Source organism: Epinephelus moara, chromosome 10 (genome assembly GCF_006386435.1).
Source record: "Epinephelus moara isolate mb chromosome 10, YSFRI_EMoa_1.0, whole genome shotgun sequence".
NCBI classification, from domain to species: domain Eukaryota; kingdom Metazoa; phylum Chordata; class Actinopteri; order Perciformes; family Serranidae; genus Epinephelus; species Epinephelus moara.
The window spans coordinates 15,565,539-15,586,487 of NC_065515.1; the positions used below are offsets into that span (position 1 = coordinate 15,565,539).

Consider the following 20,949-nt stretch of genomic DNA (forward strand, 5'->3'; position numbering starts at 1 on the left):
TGTTAATTTGAGTCATATTGTGCAGGTGTAGTCCAGTCAGGCCCCCTGACGCTCTGGATCTCTGGGCCTGTGCCTGTTAGGTCCATTCAGTAATCCATCCATGGGTCTGGGGTGTATTTGCCCCAGGAGAGGCGTTTTAAAAACTTAACAACTAAACTGGCCATTTTAGAGCATTTTAAATCCACAATCTCAGTTCAGGGATTCCAAAGTTTTGATGACTGAGTGCCATTTTGGGGAGCCAGCGTATGATTGAAGCCACACAGGAGGAGCACACACTATGACTTTTTTATGACCTTTTTTTTTTTTGGACATATTTTATGACATGCTAAACTTTACAAAAGCTATTACAGCTAAAAATGACATTTCCTACTGCATGTAACACTCATTTTACATTCTAGTTTTCTGCTTTTTCATACATTTAAAAGTAATGAGACAGAGAGAAAGTACAGTGTTTGACACTGATTGTACCCACAGAAGTCGAGCAATGGCTTCTCTTTGGGTACGGCAACACCACTTTGACAAACCACATGCAAAACTGCAGAACTGATATCAATTATAATGTCAGTTTGTTAAGTTTATTTATGATTATGATTACATTTAATAATAATTATTTTGGACAGTAGTGCCTGTTTGCCTTTCTTAGAACACTCATTCAGTCATTTTCTGTAACCGCTTATCCTGTTAAGGGTTGCAGTGGGCTGGAGCCTATTATAGCTGACACTGGGTAAGAGGCCAGGTAAACCCTGGACAGGTTGCAGGAGACAGACAACCGTTCACACTCACATTCACACCCATGGCCACTTTAGAGTCCCCAATTAACCTGCATGTCTTTGACTGTGGGAGGAAGCCGGAGTACCCAGAGAAGACCCACGCTGACACAGACTGACAAGGGCTCCCCCACCCTGGGGTTTGAAAACCCCCACCCTTTCATAGAACAACATTTATTTCTTGGTGGTGGTGGTGGTGGTAACGTCCCCCCGAAACCTCAAATTAAACTAGACACTGACTGAAAAGCTAAAAGTGTCTAGACATAACTATTTGTCACAACTCAATAGCTGGTAACGATTAATGGATATAAAAAAACACAAATCTCTCCACATACACAACATGAAATAGAAAAACAGATGCATTTACTCCCACTTGCAGTGTGTACAGGATTCTCACTGTATGCTGGACAAGTCATGGCCTCTAGTTACCTCCGCCAAGGAGGTTACTGTATGTTTTCGCCGGCGTTGGTCTGTTTGTCTGTCTGCAAAATAACTCAAAAAGTTATGAACAGATTTTGATGAAAGGTGGATAATGGGACAAGGAACAGATAATAAAATTTTGGTGGTGATCGGTTGAAGCAAAGTGGATAAAATAATAAATAAAGTCTATCGTCTGACAGCCTCAGCAGCAGTTCCAATTTCTAATGAGAGGGTGAAAATAGCGCCATCTGGTGCCCGGAAAGCATGTCTAGTTCTACGTGCTAAATATTGTTGTAATTCTAAAGTTGAAATTAATGTACTGTGTTGGAAAAAAAGAAAGTGAAAAATACAAAACATATTATATTCTGTGTTGGTACAAAATAAAAACGAAATAAATACACCACAGTGTATTGTAATGATGCCACATGGTGAAGGTATATATAACCTAATAATGATAGTGATGCAAATAACCTAATTGTGATGCAGGCTGTGCAAATAACCTAATTGTGATGCAGGCTGCAAAATCTGATGCAGAGGGGGAGGGAATATCACCTAATTGGCGGAGGTCTGCACTCTCTGAGTGCTTTTCTAGTTTTCTGTGTGGTCATATGAATAAACACTAACTATTTTATTATTTTAATGGTTTATTTCATGGGGACAAATGCTTATTGATCAACAGAAATAAAAGATTGTAGTCTATTTAAGAACTAATTTCCTCATGCAGGTACACTTCCAGGTGAAATAATTAAGACCTCAAAATTTGATCTTGATCCAGGTTTTAGACAGGACCATCCTTTCCATGTCCACTGATATTGTACTTTACCAGAGCATACCTCCATAGTAAAGTCCAAAGTTTACCAAGTTACCCCCTTTAGGTCTGAGGCTTTGTGGCAGTTGCTGGCCTCAGCCTTGTTCATGCATTTATTTCAGAGGTGTATATTATACAATATTTCCTCACATGCGATGAACTTGTGCAAACTTTATATGCGTCACAAACAACAGGATAATGTGAATAAAATGAGCAATGTGTAAACACAGGAAAACATCTGTCATCTCAAAATTCATCAATCTCAAAAATAATCATGTGCATGACTATCTCATATCCAATCCTTACACCACAGATTATTTACACAGCAAGATTATAACTACAACAAGAGTAAAGTTATTCTAATAAAGGCTTACTGATTTGAAATGTGCTCTAAACTGACCCTGAATGCTGTCTGAGTGGGCCACGACGGTTCATAAAACATGAATTGAACTGGTCTCATGAGTCGAGTGTGTCAAATACAGTTAACTGCAAAGACACAGGGATGCATTTATAAAAATCATGAACAACTACGCTATTTGAAATAATGATAACCTTTGCGACTGAGGGCGTGTATAACCACAGATTTGACTCTGGTCTGTCTTGTGCAGGATGAATGGATCATGAGTAAATGTGTGAGGGGGGCAGGGGCGAGTCTAACGGTCATCACATGCATTTGGAAACAGGCAGTCATACAATACTTTGGGAGCTGTCACCTAAGGAGTATCTTGCCTTCTGGACACCCTTAAACTTGGAGTGGCACCAGGCCCTTATCTGCAGCAGAGCAGAGAGGGCTTGAATAAATTGTATTGTGCTCTAGCAGACTTAGATGCTTTACATTTCTCACTGTGTGCATAACAGAACTCATCCTCCATTTACAAGGAATGGAGAAGACATAAAAACATTTAACTATCACCATAAATTCTGGGTAATAGTGTTACTACTGTAAGAGGGCAGCATCAGTCGTAAACTTTAAATCAACTGGTGTAAGATCTCATCCCACAGATGCTGTAGTTACATAAAACATCTTGTTACAGCTTAATAATCACAGAGGAAGAAGCAGAAATCTACATTATCACCTAGATTCTAAATTATACTTCAGTTCAGCATGTACTGTAAGGTGCAGGCAGGCTCAGTAAAAATGCAACAGACGGCTCGATTTCATTCCACACGTTCAAAGTTATGATTTTATTTCCATAGTGCTGCACATCCTCCCCCTGTGAGGATGATGAGACACTAAATACAGTTATGATATAGGCACTTAAAGATCCAAGTCAGTTTCATTTAAGGAAATAAACTTAGGTGCTACATAAACATTTAATAACAATGTAAATAATGCTTAACATAATAAAATCTATTAGTCCAGCTTATGACAATTCAATAAATACACAACAAAAAAGCAAACAAAAACAAAACAGCATTGAGCAAATAATCCAAACAAAACATCATATATCCCTGCTTTCTATATAAAGAGATATTTACATTTATGATTCATCATGCACAGACACAGTCACTTTCTCTCTCTCACACACACACACACACACACACACACACACTCCTCATAGGTCACAAGAAGCAGAGGAGTCCCAAAACAACAGTGATCTCAGGAACAAGGAGAGTTAACAACGTCGTCTCTACGCCCAGATCCCTGACAGGAAGTAACTCCATATCACCTCGATGTAGCTCTGTGCTCCCCCGAACCATCACAACCACCTCCACCTGAAAAATGACCAGACAGAGGAGACATGACGAGAACGTGTGTCCTTTGTTCTTCCTGGATTTATTATTTATTCCTGAGAGCCAGCCCTTTTATGGCAGCTTATGGCACAGTGGAAAATTTTCATAAAAAACAACAAACAACATAAAATCTCCTGTAAAGTGACAAAATCCCTTTGTTCACATATCTATAGTACATTGGTGACTTACTTGGGAACATTCAGTGCCTATTTCGGAAGAGAAGATGCAATGCTCAGATAGTGTTTGATTTAAGGTGGTTGCAATATAGGTTACCGATATTGACAATATCCATGATATTTAGAAATTAAATATTAATATCGTGCTAATAAAACTCATCTAAATAATCCAGCACCTCTTAAATCATATGTTTCTTTCTGTTTGTATCCCCTTACAAAGGAATGTGATTGTCTTTTCACTTTCTATTGACTGTGTGTCATTCATTTGTCAAAAAATAGACAAAATGCACAACTAACAATGTTAAAGATAAGTTTGACTTATAGCATTGTTTTTTAGGAAAAAAACGGGGAGTGCTGCACTGGGTCAAAACATTAATTAATTAGGTGTGGGTAACTATAAAAAATCAAGGGCACTTTAAGGATAGCATAAATAGTCACATGGGAATAAAAAGCAATGACTGTCCAACTTTACTCAGAGTAGAGGTCCATGGTGTGGGCTGGCAGTCTAAAAAGGCATCCGAGGCACTCTGATTATGGATAGACTAACTCGTTTAGACTTCAGACAGTCTTCTATACCCTGATGAGGACTGTCTGAAATTGAAACATGTTGGTTTAACCATGTGAATAAAGGATTTTGAACCACAATCGGAGTGCCTCTGATGCCCTTCTAGACTGCCAGCCCAAACCGTGGACCTTTACAGTGAGTCACAATCAAAATTGGTTTTATTGCCAAGTAGGTTTTCACATACAAGGAGTTTGGCTTGGTGTATTGGTGCATAACAAAGAATATAAAATATATAAAAAATATACAGTACTTAGAAGCATGCGTATAAAAAGGAAATACTATAAATAATTAAATATAACATCTGAATGCAAATAACAATAATAATAGTAATATAAAAATATGTACACTGTAAACATGAATAGGGAGTCAGTGCCTTTACTGTATTTAATACAAGCAGGAACAGGAGCTGGTGAGAAATCAACTGTCCGCCACTGTCTGCCAAGGAGGTTTGTTTGTCTGACTGTTTGCTAGCAAAATTGCGTAAAAACTACTAGCTTGATTTTATTGAAACTTTGTGGAAGGATGTGGCACGGGCCAAAGAAGAGCCCATTAAATTTTGAAATGGATATGAATCACAGGGTGGAAACATGAAATATTTCATTACTTTCTGTAACACTGTGAAATAAGGTATCTGGCCTTGGTGAGGTAAATGCCGTACATCTTTAAATCCAGTGGATGGTAGTGAAGTTCAACGGTGATGAAACATAGCCAGTTGTGGAAACTGGATGACTCCATTTCACAATCCACATTCACAGGTACCAGTAATCGTCTGGGGCAGCTTACACTTCATTCAAGCCCTTTTTACACAGAGATTGTGCTACAGGGCTGCTGCAAAGTCCCGTCTTTATGCCTCCTTTGCATTTTTACGAAGAACCAAACAACGACGGCATCATGCTGCTCCACTGTGTGATTATACACTGCATCGCAGCTTTTGGGAATCAAAGAGGCATGATGGGCATAACATGTAACACCAGAGAGTCAGCATCTAGTGTGATACAAAACATATGCATTGGCAGCGCTTTCTAAACAATAATTGCCTTGAAGTGTCAATAATGATAAATTACTGTCCCTGATATATGGCAGCTGATCTCATCCTCTGCTCCGAGGGTAACAAGCTCCCACACTTCATAGTTTTTCTAATTTGCGGACATTTACGGCCACTGTTCTTCCTCTTTAAGCTAGCCACTAACTGCTAACAGCTACTTTTACAATCTCCCGCAGTGGTTCACATGCATAACACTGTGCCTAAACATCACACCCATGCCTTTCATGATCTCGTCTTGTAGGCTGTCCTGTTCATACAGACACCGTTTGGACACTGTTACTGCCTCCGGTGGCAGATTAAAGGCGAGACCACTCTGCCCCCCCTCTCCTTGATCGTGCCTTATATACAGAACGGCGAGGCGGCATGATGGGGTTCCCACCTTGAACAGGCAGTGTTAAAGGGTCTTCAGACAGCAATTGTTGTGAAGCACTCAGGGACAGTATTTTCATGGGAGAGCTGGTATGACTGTAACACCATGTGGGAGTTTTTTCTATTATGCAAATTTAAATGGCAATGACTCATGGCAAAAATTCTTCCCTGCAAACATCCAGTTTTTTGTAACAACTATTTTTGATAACAAGTTGCCATTTTCATAATGTTATTTTCGCCTCAGCGTTTGATATTTGTACATACATATGTACATGATAAAGTCTTTTCAGGATTTTACAAATGTCTGTACAATGAGTGAAAATATTTCCAGTTCTGAAGCACATAAATACACAGCTGACATGATGAGTTTACAGACAGGCACGACCATAGTTTGAAAGACTGTATATAGTGGTTAGGCTTGCAGATTTGCATATCACAGAATACTTTGGCGGCAGTCTGCGCTCTCTGAGTGCCTCTCTGGTTCATAATTATTCTACCTGACTGATTTCTACTTATCTGCAATCTGGTATTTTCTTTCATCCGAAATGAAAGGGCTTTGAACTGACACAAATACACCAGTTTGGTCTATGGTACCTGCCAATCTGTTTTTCTGTTTCTTCTCTTGTGATGCCCTCTGCACATCTTTGTAAGCTGCTTGTTCCTTTTTTTTTACAACAACAACAAAATATTTCAATCTTACCTCACAGCCTTTCCTGGACACTGTGGTAAGGTGTGAAATGATTTCTTTGCCAGAGTCTCCCAGGAAGTGAATAATCCTATTGGCTGTATTAGCTGTGCCAGTGACAGTGGAGTGGTTCGCCGTACAGCTGACAGTCATGTGCTGGAAAGATGTGTGGCTGTGTAACCGCAGAAACCTCAGCTGGACAACATCCACGCCAGTGTACTCAAACTATCAGAAACAGAAATCATTCATTTTAACTCTGAGGAAAAGGATCACTGATGTTACCTGTGCTCAATGTTCCTCAGTCAATCCTCAGATGTGTCTCAGCCTTACCTTGTTTCCACCGTGCTGCTGGCTGAACCACTGGACGGACACTTTTGATTTCTTCTTTTCTGGTTCCCAACTTAACTTAATCTAAAGGATAGAATATTAGTGATATGTTTAAAACCATCAGTGGTACCATCTTATTTAGATATTTACATTGATCAAAAAATATGATTGATAATATCTTTCTTTCCCAAGAGCTATTTTTATTAATAGGTCCACACAGCTTTGGTGAAACAGCTTTTTGTATGCTGCTTCTGACACGTGAAATCTGCTGAAGAATCAATTAAAATTCCAAACTCTATATATTATATAAGTATATTGTAATGTAAAAAAACATGGAAACCTTCTCATGTTGTTGCAGTTAAAAACAAGAGACTTTCTATTTCCTTGTAACCGTGGCCCAGCACAAGAAAGTGAACCCATTCCTCACTAGAGCTGGGTTGATTTTGCTGGTCAGTGTACAAGTTTAACCCAGTTTGATTATATGCAAACCAGCTGAGCCAGTGTTGGTAATTATGACACGTTTTGGAAAATGAAGTAGTTGTCTACATCAGCAACCTGTGCCGATGGTGTCACAGCACTATGTGCAGCTCATACTGCATTAGTAACAGGCAATATGACAAAGTGATCAACATAATATTGCATTTGTCTATAAATGGACTAACAGAGCCACTAGTGTCTGACAGGCCTTGTGCAACCTACTGCTGAGTCGAGGCCAGAAACATGGCAGAGATCAAATTTCAGCAGAGCTAGGAGGGAGGAGGAGTGGCGCGCATTGTGTTTGTTTACTAGAAAGTTAATGTGTTTTTTGGGTAAGGAGAGGAGACACTGACGAGTTAGTCTCTCAAGGAAACTACAGTTACAACAAAATGGCAAAATTTTGGATTTGAAGCTGATGAAAGAGGCATCATTACTGGCTACAAGTGACACAGTGCGCCTATTCCTCACACAGTACTTCACTCGCTAACATTAGCTCCTGTAGGTGAGTGTACCTGAGACTGCACAGGGTCAATGCAGGTTGTTCCTCCTGCTGTGAAGTTACAGAATACCCTCACAGCATCATATGGACAGCCTTGATTGGGGTCCATGTAAAAGTAACCTGAAAGATAATCAACTTGAGTGCCCGATCTAATTTGGTATACAATATATTGTCAGAAATTGATTTACATATGAGCCTGTTCAGACCCTCACCATCATTCAGATGTGGGTATATGAGTCCCAGTTCATAGCAGGTGGTGGCAGGGTCATCTTTGGTTCCCTGAGGCCAGCTGAAGGATTCCTCCAACTCATCTACTTCAGACCATCTCTTGGACATCGACCTGGGCCGCTACAGAGGAATCCACCATTCAGACATTCAATCAGCCAAATATCGATCATTATACAGCCCCTTCACAGTATGAAGAATAATTCAAAGCAAAACTAAATGTAATGTAACGTGAATGAGAAAAAAGCTTGTACCAACTTTTTGTTGTCCTCCTTGTCGCTTTAGGAGGCCGGGTCTTTGTCTGGGTCTTGGCACATTTTTCAGTTTCGATCTTGGACTGGGTTTTGTTTTGGGCCTCAGCTCATTTCTTTGACCTGGTTTTGGCTTGTTTTTTGATCCTCGCCTTTGAGTTGGCTTGCGCTTGCCTGGTGCACCTGGTTTTCCCTGTGAAACAAATAACTTTGCTTGAAGAGCATGGCGCAAACTTTTTTGCAAAGTGAGAAACATGGATCATTGCAAAGTTGTATTTTTCTGTATAATAAGGAAATAGGTGTAAGAATAGGCTAAACTAGGCCTGGAACTAGTGACTGTGCCACATTTTATGGCCCCACTGACGTCTGTTGTCACCATAACGACTTACAACAATCGCCATTTTCTTTTGTACTAATATAAATGACCATTGACCTTACAGTTCAATGTTTTTTCTCTTGATTCCATTTCTATGCGATCAAGGCACTGGTACACCAGCAACTCCTGTGTTCTGCAGAGTAAAATTATTGTTTTTGTCAAAGGGGTCTGGTGGCTTTAAAGAGATGGATATAACGGCTTCACTTCCCCGTTAGAAAGCGCTGTCAGGCAGCAAGATGAAGCGGTTAAAACATTCTAAATATAGCATACACTTAAAACTGATATGACCTCATTTAGATGGCTAAAATACATTTTGCTGCTGCTGCCCCCGTCCACAGCAGTACATTGTTTAGCTTCTATGGCGCTACTCTACAATGTCTTACTGGAGGTCCACGCTTGCCCTTCACTCCCTTTGGTCCTCTCCTCCCTCGGACACCTTTCATTCCCTGAAATGCACAAACACAGTCAGACTGTCTGAAGACAACTATGCATATCACTATTCGCAATTAAGGTAATAATAAATCAGACTAAAAGAAATGAAAGACTGTATCATTTTAGGTTGACTATTACTGTCTTCCAAAATGCTTAAATTGAAAACTTTACAGATAAAACAGGAATTTTAAAAAAGGACTGTGACCACATTACGTCAGGGACGACCCAGAAACCTGCAAACTCATGAAAAACAAAAACGAAAATAACTCACCTCAGTTCCACGCTGGCCCTGTTATGAAAAAAGAACACAAAACTTCAGTAAAATGTGTCAGTAAACTACTTTATATAACAGAATATTAAAGCAACGTACAGCGAGTCCAGGAGAGCCTTTTTGCCCATGTGGACCCCGAGGACCAGTAGCTCCCTGTGAAAATCAGACAGCTGATTAATAATTTGCCACTTTTTAACAGTATGAAAACAAAAATAAAACACAACTCACCTGCTTTCCTTTATGACCTCTTCGACCTTTGAGCCCCTGCAAACCAGGATTCCCCTATGATAAAAGTTAGAAATGTGGTAGATCAGCTTTAAATACCCCCCTTTTTTTAAATTCAAATTATTTCATATTTCAAATAATTTCAACCAACCTTTAACCCAGGTGGTCCGATTGGTCCCAGTATTCCCATATCACCTGGGAGACCCTGTACATGAAGAAAAGAAGGATGAGAATAGGTTAAAACGATCTCCTCCTTCAACAGTTACATGACTCTTAAACATCACAATCACATGGTCTGTCTGATTTCTGCACGTTTGTCAGTACTCACTGTGAAATCATAATAATATTAGTAATAATATTTGGAAAAAGTCTTCTATAGTCAGTTCATCTATCAGAGTCAGCATGAGTAAACTATGATGGGCAGAATGTATACAGTACAGAAACATGAAAGGACGAAGTGTGGATTCAATTAATGAACATCAGTGAACATGACATATTCTAACATATTACAAATGTTATAAAAACATATTTTATATCTTATCCAGGTGAGGTGAGGTGGTGCACTGTGTGTTTGACGTTTACCTTAAGCCCAGTAATGGCAGACTCGCCCTTCCGTCCTCTCAGTCCTGGAATACCCTGTATCAAGACCAGTGATGATGCAGATGTTTACCAGGAAAGATGTTGTGTTAATTTATAAAAGTGATTTTATTTTTATGCTGCTGAACAAACGTAAATACCTTTGGTCCCACTGGCCCAGGTGGTCCTTGTTTTCCTTTTGTTCCAGCTTTACCCTGAGAGACACAAGATGACATCAGTAAGACACATGCTAAAGGAATACTTCATCCTCCAAATTATCATTTGTATGGCAGTTACTCACCCTGTGTTACGCTGAATTCTCACATGACTCCACGTAGAATTAAGAACACAAAAAACAGAGAAAATTCTTGATGAACTGGAGTAAGAGGGGGCTGTGCTTAACAAAACTATATGAAAATATCCATTGATAAACTCTCACACAGTTTGTGAAATATAATCCAAATCGTATACTCAGTACTTTCACGCACTTGCATTTTCGCTAAACAGCATAAATAGCGCAGAGTTGCTACTCGTACTTGCCTACAACTGCTTATACAAACGTGTTTTAAATAGTAATTCTTTTAGTGAATATGCATGTTTGGGAGGTACAATTGGATAAATGAGATTTGGAAGAGTTGTGTAAAAGTTTCTAAACGGATGCTTTGACTTAGTCCTGCTGTTAAACGTGGCCCCATATGACTTTGATTCATGAAGATTTTTCTCTGTTTTTTGGTTCCTTCATTCACCATGGAGGAATGCAAAAAAACCCCAAACTGTTTTCTTCACGAATTTGACAAAACACAGGTTGAGTAACTGATATACAAATGATCATTTGGGGAGGTGAAATATTCCTTCAAATACTGTTTTTCTTGGCACAATGAATAACATGATTATCTTAAATTTAAATAAATGGCATGATATTGTACCTTGAACCCTGGTGCTCCAATGTTTCCACTGATCCCAGGAGGTCCATGTTTTCCCTACAACACATGTTTTAAATGTATTTAATACCACAAAATGCATCTGTAGGCTAAACTGGCACAGATATTTATGAATAAGGGAAAAATAAGGAAAAATCCCATTTTACGGTGCAGGGTTGCACATTATCTCCATCTGTTTTGGAGCTTACCATTTTGCCAGCCCTGCCAGGTTTTCCAGGAGCTCCTCTGAAACCAATATCACCCTTTGGGATAAATAAGGGAAGGACTTGATTTAGTAAAAAGGCTGAACAACAGACTAAACTGCAGTATGGTACATTTTTACTTACCGGATCTCCTTCATTACCCTCAACCCCTAGTAACCCATCCAAACCGCTGAGGCCCTGAGAGCAAGATCACAAGACAAGAAACAAAAAAACAATCTTCAACAGATGTCCTCACTTTAACCTTGTTGTGAGCGAGAATACAACTATTTCATAACAGTGTATGTTCAAATTTTTGGTTGATTTCAGGTAGCAGTGATGGATTGGGTGATACATGTGTGTATTTTATTTGTCAAAAGGGATACTTGCGGGTTTTCCAGGTCTTCCAGCAGGTCCTGGTCGACCCAGTGGGCCTTCAGCTCCCTACAGAACACACTTCATTACTTCAACAGACTAAGACTGTGAGGCCCAGGATAAACTTTAATTGTGCAAAATCATCATGAATAATCAGAATTCAGTCATTGTTGCATTGTTTGTAGTAAAAGGTATACTATGCAGGACTGTCAGTTACTGTTTGTACATAGCTCGCCTGTAAAAATTGAAAGTACAAGCTAACCCCAGATTCACTCTTGTTTGGTGTTACGCCTCACCATATTTGTGTTTTTTCTGCACTGTGTCTCTTGAATGCCTGCTGCTTACAGTCTGGCACCTGGTCGAAACCTTGTTATAAAGCTTGACCCATAAACGTCCTGAACACAGAAAATAAGAGGGAAATAATAAAAATCTCGGCAGAGGGCAGAAAAATACACTGCCATACACTGTAAGTAGGTCACAAGTGAGGATAGAGAGGGATTAGTGTTACTTCAGTATGAGTCTTTGTGTTGGTTTTTAGGAAAACCTGCATAGTATGTCTTTAAGTGGCGTACAGTGCATTGCTCAGAAATTGTTTGGTGGATTTTAGATCTATCCAGATATGCTAGTACAGAGGTATCTGCCTTGTTTGTAGATATTAACTCATACAACAAACATTTGTCTTGGGGTATCTGGACCAGAACAATCATATCTGATTTTATTTGAAAATCTATTTTTAGATTAGACTTTAACACAACTCACAGTTTTTCCAGGAGCTCCTTTGTTTCCTTTCCTTCCACGCTGGGCTCTTTTTCCCTTTATAAAGACATTATTTCCATGATGACAACTTTGTTTCATTTTTATTCTGTTGTAGATATTCATCTGAGCTGAGCAGTGCCTTCCTCTTACCTTTGCCCCCCGAATTCCTTTAGTGCCTGGAAGACCGGGAGGACCAGCAGGCCCAGGTCGACCTTTAGCACCCAAAGTGCCGATGAACCCGAGCTTCCCCGCTGTCCCCTAAAAAAATACAGTCACACACTTATATGATATCATAACATGATCTTTGTTTACTGAAGACATAGACTATTGGAACTGATAAAATACCAGAACATTTAGAAACACTGAATGAGTTCAAACATGTTATTTTACCGTTGCGCCTCTGTTCCCAGGTTCTCTTCTTGCACCACTTTGACCTCTAATGCCCTGGGGATTAATGAAGGAGACACTGCGTCATTGTGGTAACATTTTTATACGCATCTCTACATATGCTTGTCCAGACTAGTTATGCAACACATAATGACGTCCCACCATGGGTCCTTTGATGCCTTGAAGACCGGGCTTGCCAGCCTCACCCTGACTGCCCTGAATTACACAAACACACAACAAAGATGATATTAAATGAGCTAAGTGAACCCCTTCAGTTCGACAGATTACAATTTCAGCATTGAAGCATTTCACTGTGTCAGAATGAATGAATGGTACATTACACCTTTGGTCCAGGCTTTCCAGTTTTTCCCTCAGCACCTCTCTTGCCTGGCAAACCCTGAAAAAAATTAATAAAGAGAAATTAAAAATGAGAAATAAGGAATAAAACAAGATCAGGGCTTAAAGATAAAGATACATCTGGTAACTTTTATGAAAATAAATTTGTGTCATATTTACTGAAACTGTCACTTTATTCTGAGAGAAGTACATGAGACAAACACCGTAAAACTTCTATTAAATGCCCAGTCCATTTTTTTGACAAATAAACACCTGTCTTAATTAGACGCCTGGTCTGGTTGCCAAGCTGCTCATTTTTTAGTAGAAGTTCTTCAGATGTATAAAACAGGGTTGTTGGTTACCTCAAATAATGTGTTCATTCCTCGATTACCCTGTAAGTTATTCATATTTATTTAGTCCATAAAAGTCCTCAGATCAAAAGAATCAAAAGGGTTTTTTTTAATAAAAATGAATCCAAGTTGTGAGTATTGTTTTAACAGGATAAAGTGGTCGGTTGTGTTGGTATGCCTGGTGCCGTAAACCTTGAGTGCCGTAACTCTCCACTCTCTCTGATGCACTGTCTGACGGTTGCCTTTGTCTCACCTAGAATGTTTTCAGAAACATATTTCAGTGTACTGTTTAGCTGTAAAATGAGAAAGTGGGCTAAGTCACATACCTTCTCATTTTACAGTGAAGCAGTACACTAAAATTTGTTAGTGAAAACAGTTGAAGCGAGAAAGACACAATGCATTAACAGAATCTTGATTGGTATTTGATCAGTGCTGCCTAGTTTAACAGTTTGATCAAAATTCTCAAGCAGTGTTTGACATAACTGACAACTTTGTTTGAGATTTCTCATCTCTGATTGGTTGTTTTTGTTCACATGCAGTAAGGCCATCAGAAATGCTACAAGGCAAAACAATGGGCAGAGAAGCATGATTGGGTTTTTTTTCACAGATTATCTGTCTCATTTAGTGCTGCGTGAATTTAGTGACAGTGTTATCATTTATAAAAAAAGTTTTTTTTATGAAAGTTACCAACTGTAGCTTTAAAGGGAATACTTCACGTGCAAAATGACTATTTGTGTATCAATTACATAGCAGTTCATTATTATGTTACCTTGAATTCATGAAGAAAACATTTTTCTTGTAGCCTCCAGAGTGAACAGAGAATCCAACAAAAGGCAAACATTCTTCATGTATTAAAGTTAACAACGACCAGGTCTAACAACAGCAAAACTGTATCACAACATCCTTATACAAAGTCTCACACAACTCCTGCAGTGTAATCCAAGTCTCATAGTTTTGCTGTTGCTAAACGTAATCTCTATTGACTTCACTTGATTAAAAATGTTTCTTCATTCACTGTGTAGGCATGCAAGAGATGCAGTTTTCTTCACAAATCTAACATAACACTATGTGAGTAATTTATATACAACCGGTAATGCTGTGGGTACAGTATTATTTTAAGTTAAGTCATGTTTTTCATGGCAACCAATTAATGAAAAGCAGTTTTATGCACAGTATATACAAATCTTAATGTACACTAACATTGATTTTTCATTGAGGTGAAATGAAACACATGCTGATAAACTGCTTTTGTTGCCATCTAGTGGTTGAAACTTTTAGTACAATGTTACATATATTACATTCCAGATCAGAGTTGCCTGGACATAACTAGGTGGAAATGTTCAGTGCACAGAAGTCAACGTTAATGTTTTGTAATGCAATAAAATGAGTGGAAAAAAGTGTGGAATTTCTCTTGAATATTATGTGATAAATATGCTAATGCAATAATATATATATATATATACTGTATATTCTTTCTTTCTTTGCACTGTAAACGGTGCACTTGGTGCATTTGATGTAATTCACTGCTCACACATTGTAGGTTTTATGTCTAAATGTGACTGTTGAATGAATGTGTTGAATCTGTCTGCTGCAAACCAAATCGCCCTCCAAGGCACAAATTAATAAAGTGAAGTGAAGTGAAGTGAAGTGAAGTGAAGATAAGCTTAGTAACACATACTGGTGTCGATGGTCCAATTTGTCCAGGTGGACCTATTCTGCCAGGAGGGCCCTGGAAAGGGAAGACATACAATTCACAGTGTTTATTTCTAGCTGTGTCATATTGAAACAAAAGTACATACAGCATCTCTTAAAAGAATCCCAACTATATATGGAATACAAATATATGTGTTAGTAACCACATGAAACTTGACACAAAAAAGGCAACATGGCTTCAAGCATATGATACATATATATCTAACATGAAGATCATGACTGTTATTAGTTATCACCACAGCATTTCAGACATCACTGACGATCAAAGAATCTTTATGTGTTACTAACAGTGTGTCCCCGCAGCCCCTTCTGGCCTTTCGCCCCTGCTGCCCCAGTGTTGCCCCCTGGTCCAAACGGTCCAGACATGCCTGATGGACCTTTGGTGCCTGGCTCACCCTGTGAAAACATCATCATCATCATCACCATACATTTCAGACTCTTGACAAAACTTTCTGCATGCACTTTGCAAACTTTGACCATCATTGCTTCTGACTGATGAATACGACTGACCTTGAGCCCTGTAACTCCTTGTTTTCCTCTGTCTCCTGGTGAACCCCTGTATCCCTGCAAATGAGGGGATGATGGTGAAGACAGGGCAGAGGGGGCACATTTTTCTTTTTAATTCAAACTTCAAATATATTCGGTGCACCACAGTGGGTCTCAGAAGTCTGTATCAATATTTTAGACATCAGCGGCTGCAAGGCTACCTGACTTTTAGATTCTGAGGATTATTCTGGTATATTTTCAGAGCAGAAACAGTCCAGAATGCAGATGTCATTGTCCTGCGTCACTATACAAAAGTAAAAGGGGTTATATACAATATTCTAATAAACAGTCCTCACACCTGTTTCCCCGGTGGGCCCTTTGCACCCTGTGGCCCTTTGTTGCCTCTGTTGCCCTCAGCTCCTTTTGGCCCTTTCTGTCCAGGAGGCCCAGTGCTTCCCTTTTCACCCTGAAATGTACATAAAACGAATGGTTTCCCAAGTTTCATTGATGCATCTATGTTTCATTTACATACAGGGTTCTGCGTGGTCATGAAATTCCTGAAAACTTTAGACCAACTGTTTTCCAGGCCTGGAAATTGTTTGGAATTAACAGAATGTGTTGGATATTTTAAAATGTACATTGTTTTGGATATTGTATAAAACATGCTCATAAAAATCCCAAAATGTCTAACGTTACATGAAATACCTTTCCTTCATTACTAATTTGACATCTAGTACCACAATTTGTGGAGTAGCGTTAGCAAGCGCTAGCAGTTTGCTTATCCAAAAATGCCTGGGAAATGGGTGTTTAATGATGTATGGCTGTATTGCTTAAACTACTTAAATAAAGTCATGGAAACTGGGTAAAATTGTTTAGTTTATCCATCGTTTTGAAAATAAAACGATGCACTTACAAACTGACATTTACTCACAAAAATGCCTTTCTGTCCAGCTGGCCCCTCAGGTCCCTTCAGTCCAGGTGGACCCTAAACACAAAAGCACTGGGTCACACGTACACATGATGAAGCTTATCATAAAGCTCAATCAAGCCTACAGACTGCATTGGCCTCTTATCCTGTGTTTTTAGAAAATCAGACCTTTTAGTGCCTTCGCATTCAGTTCAATGAGAAAAGATATAAATCAAATCTGTGACAAACACAGTCTAATCAATCTACCTCCTCACCATCGAGACCAGCAACTCCCTCCTGCCCAACAGTTCCTCTGGATCCCTGAGAAGATGACAGAAACAACTGAGTGACGGATCAACAAGCTGATTGTTTCTGAAGTGGTTTCACAGACCACTCCATCACTTCACTACTCTGTATGCAGTAAAAGAAGCTTTACCTTATCTCCTTTGACACCAGCTGATCCGGGTGGTCCTTGAGGTCCATCTTTACCCTAGATGTAAAGAGAGCAAAGCAACAGTCACACAAAAAAGCCTTCCAACGAGTGCCGAAGGAAGACAAACTCATCTTGCTGAGCTTGGTGCTTGGAGAACTAAGTTTTGTGCATCTTAAAATATATTTGCATTTGAGTATATTTACAAATAATCAGGGGTAACTTCGGGTCAAGTGTCTTGCTCTAGGACACTTCAACAGGCAGAGCCAAGCCAAACCTCCAACCTTGGGATTAAAGGACAACTCACTGTACCTCCTGAGCCTAATTCCATGATGTCTGGGTGATTCTGATGAGGCTCCTAACAAGTTCCCCTATTTCAAAGAGGATGAATGGCGCAGACCATGAAAATGAATCTTGAATCTTGTGTTGTAGCATGATTAAGTTTCCTAGAAAATCTTAATGCAATCAGGATGACACTGAGGAGCTCGAATTACCACAGTAATCTACGACATCCTGGATCATCACCTTGACAACAGAGCAACCTGATCTGATGACTAACCCAAACTCTTACCCCATGCCAAACTGGAAAGAAAGAAACTCATTCACACTTGTTCAGTGTTTGACCTTTTTCCATGCCTAACATTTTGACTTGTCAAACAAAAGTGTGATTAAGAATATTAAGCCTGGATCAGTGCAAAGCACACTGACAACAAAAGCTTGAAAATAAACTTACTGGGTAACCTGGAACTCCAAGTGGGCCAACTGGACCTTGTGGCCCCTGGTTACCTGGAAGGCCACGGGGCCCAACCTCACCCCATGGTCCAATGTTACCCTGGATACCCTGGAGGAAAAAACATGTACTCAGTAAAACAAGATATGTAAATATCTTTTGTATATCAAGACAAATTTCAGGTTTTGTTTGTATGTCATTCAAAACATCTCAGTCAGCAGATAAGCTATGTTTCCCAACTAAACCCAAGCTTTCTGGGAGGACAATGAAAAACCTCAACACAAAAGAGGGAAAAACAATCTTGTAAGCTACGCTTATTGTTGCTTCAAGAGTTCTTCGTACCAAGTGGGACTGACATACAGATGAGTGCCATCTGCAAAGAAGAGTTAAGAAGTGTAGCTGTAGTTGTAAAAAAGCTATTAGAAGAAGGCCAAAGTGGTCAGTCAATGATCAATTAAATACATTCAGTAAATGCTATGAACAGTAAGTATGATGCAGGCATATGCTCAAGACTAAGGGCGCAGTGACACATGAGTGAAATTGACATTGGTGAATATTCACCTCCTGTTCACAAATCCGTCAGATTTGCTTAGTTTTTTAACAAAAAAATCAAACACTGTTTTTTATTAGAGGACTTGTAAGGACAATATTTAAATAATAATCAGAAGCTGACTTAATGAATGAGGAAGTAAAGGACTGGAGGGATCGAATAAATGAAAACATCTTACAGGAGATCCTCTGTATCCCTGTGGTCCAGGCATGCCCATCTCACCCTGAGCACAGAAAACAATCACTTAATAACATTCATATGAGGACATAAAGCAGCAAGGATGCTATATAAACTACAGCAGTGAAACTAATAACAGGAAAACAATCACTTACTGGGCGGCCTTGTTTCCCCCTTGGTCCCTCTTCACCTCTCTTACCCTTCATGACAAACATAACAAGGTTAACACCACATTACATTTCAAGATGTAAACCATGATGGAGTAACCAAGTGAACAAATTTGTCCAACGTGACAAAATGATCCAGTTTATAATGTTGACATATTTTGATAAAATGCAAGCATTGACAAACTTTGAATTGAAGAATACCTTTAAGCCTTCACTTCCTGGAAGCCCTACTGGGCCCTCTTTACCTTTAACCCCCTAAAGGAAACCAACAGCATCCATCATGACATCATCATGCCTACATTCAGTTATTCCAAGAGTCTGCAATGTAACTTCCTAAAACTAAAGATGGTTATGTTCTAACTCACTCTCTCTCCTGGTTTTCCTGGTGTCCCCTTCATCCCTCTGCTCCCTTCTCCCTGTTGATTGATACAAATGCACAGCTACATAAATCATCATATTCAGTCAGCACCACACATAATCTGAAATGCTGAGTAACCTACACTCTTAGAAATAAGGTTTCCAAAAGAGTTCTTCTTGAGGGTTTAAGACTCTACCTAGAACCATTTGCTTCTGTAGATCCCTGTTTTTAAGAAAGAGTTCTTCAACAGTTGTTAGTAAGACTAAAGCCTTGTTTCCACCAAGTAGTCCTGTTCCGTTTGGTTCGGTACACATTAGAACAGCTATTTTTGCATTTCTGTGGTGAAAATTTGTGGATGGTACCAAGTGAACTGTTATTTTGTTTACCATCCCCGTTTGTCATGACCCCACTGTTGGGGTACCTAACACACTGATCCAACACTAAAAGGTTGAGCTAGAGACAAAGCAGTCCATTGATTGGTTAATAGAGTGCTCCCAGGACGATGTTTTTCTGTAGGCCAACGCAGAAGTTAGCATTGCACTGGTTCCCCCATCAAAAAGCCTGTGGGATATTTCCACTGGATTTTGGATTATTGCTGAAAATAAGCTCTCTGACAAACGAACGTTTAGGATACTTGCATGTTTTGTTCAGCAAGATAATCTTCACAAATGAACAGCATTTTCATGATTATTGAAGCCCTAATGCAATTGCCAGACATAAAAAGCTAACATGAGGCTATAAGCGAACTATGCTACGGTCACATGACCTGACATCAGCATCATAACAAGACTGTAAAGCCGTGTTCGGCGTGGCTACGCATGATGATGTTCTATAGTCTCATTTAGCCACTTGTTAACAACCTTTTTTTAAGCTTCAAAGTTCACGAGTGGAGTATATACGGATTCATTTTATGTCACAGAACAAAACGTAAAAGTCTCTTAAGCTTGTGTTAACGACAGACCTTATTTCAGGCATCTTACCAAAAATCCATTCAAAACACCCACTGACGAGGGATGCACGAGTGGTAAAAGGCTAATTTCTGGGTTTTAGGGACTCATTCCTGGCAGACTCTATGGAGAACCGTCACTCTTGCTAAGGGGTAAGTTTTGGCTGGTTTTGAAGGTTATGTAACCTCTGTTCATACTGAGGCAAGTTTTACATAAATCAGGGTTGGGTTGCGTACAGTACTAAAAGTACTATGGCGGATGTTTTTGGTGGAAACATGGCTTTAAGGGTTCCATTGAGAAACCCCTTTTTAGAAGAAAGAGTTCTTTAATGACTTGAAAGTTTGCGTGTTAAAAGTTACTTTATTAAACCTTTTTCAAAGGTTCTATTGGGAGCTAAAAGGGGTATTCTCTAGGGACAAATCGAAGAACCCCATACGGTTCTAGTTAGCACCTTTATTAGCAACAACAGAAATGTGATCTTGTTTCATTAGGGTTAAAACAAAATCACATTTCACTCCAAGAAACAAAGGTGATTAACACTCACACTCTTCCCTACGGGTCCTTGGAGGCCAAGAGCTCCTGTTTTACCAGGCAACCCCTGTGGAAGATATTTAGTAGTGTATCAGTTATTTGTGACGCTGTGAGACGAGCAAATCTACTAATCAGTGTTTTTCATCAAACTCACTTTTGGTCCTGGAGGTCCAGTGTCCCCATTCATTCCATTTGCACCAGTGGGTCCCTGATAGAAAGATCACATCTTATCACTGTTCCTATCATGGTCATCCCTTGAATAGTCCAGCTAAAGGGTAATTTCTGACAAATATTGACCCTTAGCTTTGAAAGGAGAACAAAAATTTAAACTTAAAGTACATACATATACTGTGGCTGGCTGATTGAGCTTCATAATTATGGTAAACTCATCAACAGTTTTT

The 20,949-nt window shown here is 39.4% G+C and overlaps 1 protein-coding gene across 1 annotated transcript in view; it reads right to left on the reverse strand.

The window, feature by feature from the left end:
• Positions 1-3,234: 3,234 nt before the first annotated feature.
• The window catches only part of si:dkey-21p1.3 (collagen alpha-1(I) chain), a 37,084-nt gene continuing 19,369 nt past the window's right edge, over positions 3,235-20,949 (reverse strand). Inside the window, exons 22-52 of the mRNA XM_050055268.1 lie at positions 18,701-18,745; positions 18,547-18,591; positions 17,822-17,929; positions 17,095-17,148; positions 16,934-16,979; positions 16,683-16,736; positions 16,110-16,217; positions 15,776-15,829; positions 15,554-15,661; positions 15,231-15,281; positions 13,208-13,263; positions 13,029-13,082; positions 12,870-12,923; positions 12,630-12,737; positions 11,735-11,792; positions 11,496-11,549; positions 11,358-11,411; positions 11,155-11,208; positions 10,390-10,443; positions 10,235-10,288; positions 9,804-9,857; positions 9,656-9,709; positions 9,527-9,580; positions 9,428-9,445; positions 9,108-9,170; positions 8,356-8,541; positions 8,085-8,220; positions 7,886-7,992; positions 6,900-6,980; positions 6,585-6,794; positions 3,235-3,711 (exon numbers count right to left, since the gene is read on the reverse strand). Coding sequence (XP_049911225.1) covers positions 3,559-3,711; positions 6,585-6,794; positions 6,900-6,980; positions 7,886-7,992; positions 8,085-8,220; positions 8,356-8,541; positions 9,108-9,170; positions 9,428-9,445; positions 9,527-9,580; positions 9,656-9,709; positions 9,804-9,857; positions 10,235-10,288; positions 10,390-10,443; positions 11,155-11,208; positions 11,358-11,411; positions 11,496-11,549; positions 11,735-11,792; positions 12,630-12,737; positions 12,870-12,923; positions 13,029-13,082; positions 13,208-13,263; positions 15,231-15,281; positions 15,554-15,661; positions 15,776-15,829; positions 16,110-16,217; positions 16,683-16,736; positions 16,934-16,979; positions 17,095-17,148; positions 17,822-17,929; positions 18,547-18,591; positions 18,701-18,745 — 2,389 coding nt within the window. The 3' untranslated portion in view covers positions 3,235-3,558. The remainder of the gene's footprint in view (positions 3,712-6,584; positions 6,795-6,899; positions 6,981-7,885; positions 7,993-8,084; positions 8,221-8,355; positions 8,542-9,107; positions 9,171-9,427; positions 9,446-9,526; positions 9,581-9,655; positions 9,710-9,803; positions 9,858-10,234; positions 10,289-10,389; positions 10,444-11,154; positions 11,209-11,357; positions 11,412-11,495; positions 11,550-11,734; positions 11,793-12,629; positions 12,738-12,869; positions 12,924-13,028; positions 13,083-13,207; positions 13,264-15,230; positions 15,282-15,553; positions 15,662-15,775; positions 15,830-16,109; positions 16,218-16,682; positions 16,737-16,933; positions 16,980-17,094; positions 17,149-17,821; positions 17,930-18,546; positions 18,592-18,700; positions 18,746-20,949) is intronic.